The sequence below is a fragment of the Pteropus vampyrus genome, unplaced genomic scaffold (genome assembly GCF_000151845.1).
Source record: "Pteropus vampyrus isolate Shadow unplaced genomic scaffold, Pvam_2.0 Scaffold610, whole genome shotgun sequence".
In the NCBI taxonomy this organism is placed as follows: Eukaryota; Metazoa; Chordata; class Mammalia; order Chiroptera; family Pteropodidae; genus Pteropus; species Pteropus vampyrus.
Window position 1 is genome coordinate 91,921 of NW_011889391.1, and position 1,246 is coordinate 93,166.

The 1,246-nt window shown below is 39.5% G+C and overlaps 1 protein-coding gene across 1 annotated transcript; it reads right to left on the reverse strand.

Annotated features, from left to right (window-relative positions):
• Window positions 1-75: 75 nt before the first annotated feature.
• LOC105308668 (olfactory receptor 10AG1-like) lies at window positions 76-1,044 on the reverse strand. Its single transcript, XM_011384660.2, has one exon. It carries the CDS (start codon window positions 1,009-1,011, stop codon window positions 76-78), a length of 936 nt encoding a protein of 311 aa, XP_011382962.1. The 5' UTR covers window positions 1,012-1,044.
• Window positions 1,045-1,246: the final 202 nt, after the last annotated feature.

Sequence of the window (1,246 nt, forward strand, 5' to 3'; positions counted from 1 at the left end):
ATAAGTTTATAGAGATTTGAAATGTTCCTCTGATAACTGTGTGGCAAGCAGTGAGAACATTTACAAATAGACTCATCACATTGTTTTTTTAAGTAATAATTTTCTCAGTGCTGCGATGACATCCTTGTTCCTGAGGCTGTATATCATGGGGTTAAACATGGGTGTCACTATGGTATAGAAAAGTGAGAGTAGTTTGTCCATTCCTGCAGAATGATTGGATTTTGGCCTTAAGTAGGTAATGGTAGCAGTTCCAAAGAATAAAATCACCACTAGCAGGTGCGAAGAACATGTGGAGAAGGCTTTGGCTCGTCCTCGGGCTGTTGACAGCCTCAAGATGGTGGAGACGATTTTGCTGTAAGAGGCAAGTATCATTATTAAAGGGATCGTAGCCAATAGCACAGCTACTACATAGACTGATAACTCATGTATGAAAGTGTTCCCACAGGCTAGCTTGAAAATGGGGGGTATGTCACAAAAGAAGTGGTTAATTTGGTTGGATTTGCAGAAATGCAGAGAGAAAATTTGGCATGTTTGTGCTATCTGTATCGGGATTCCGCTAATCCAGGCACCAACGGCCAATTGAATACACATCTTTTGGTTCATGACTAGAAGATAGTGCAGGGGGTTACAAATGGCCACGTAGCGGTCATATGCCATCACTGTCAGGAGCAAACTTTCAGTGGTTCCCAGTATAAGGAAAAAGCACATTTGGGTGGCACAGTCTAGCACAGAAATTCTTCTATCCTGAGTCCAAAGGTCCATCAGAATCCTAGGGAGAGTGACAGACACGTAACAGATTTCCAGTGAGGAAAAGTTTGCCAGGAAAAAATACATGGGCTTTTGCAGTGCAGGGTCAAGCTTGGTTAGTACTATTATGAGGCTATTTCCAATTAAGATAATCATGTAAATGATGAGGAACACCCCAAAGAGTAACTTTTGAAGCTGTGGAAGCTCATAAAATCCCAGGAGTACAAATTGCATCACCGTGGAAACGTTATCCTCTGCTTTCATGTCTTTATCTTTTATCTGTGGGAATGATTTAATCAGAAGGACAGGTTATTTCTCTTTCTTTGGCTTTTGTTTTCTTATTTATAAAATGAGAATGTCATGTCTTCTGATTTTTCCAATTGCCTATAAAAATGAAACCAGTACCTGTCATGAGCTCTAAAATGTGTACTATATATTTGCAAATTTGCAAACATTTATGTACAGAGATCACAAGTCTGTTGATATCAGTTGTTAATAT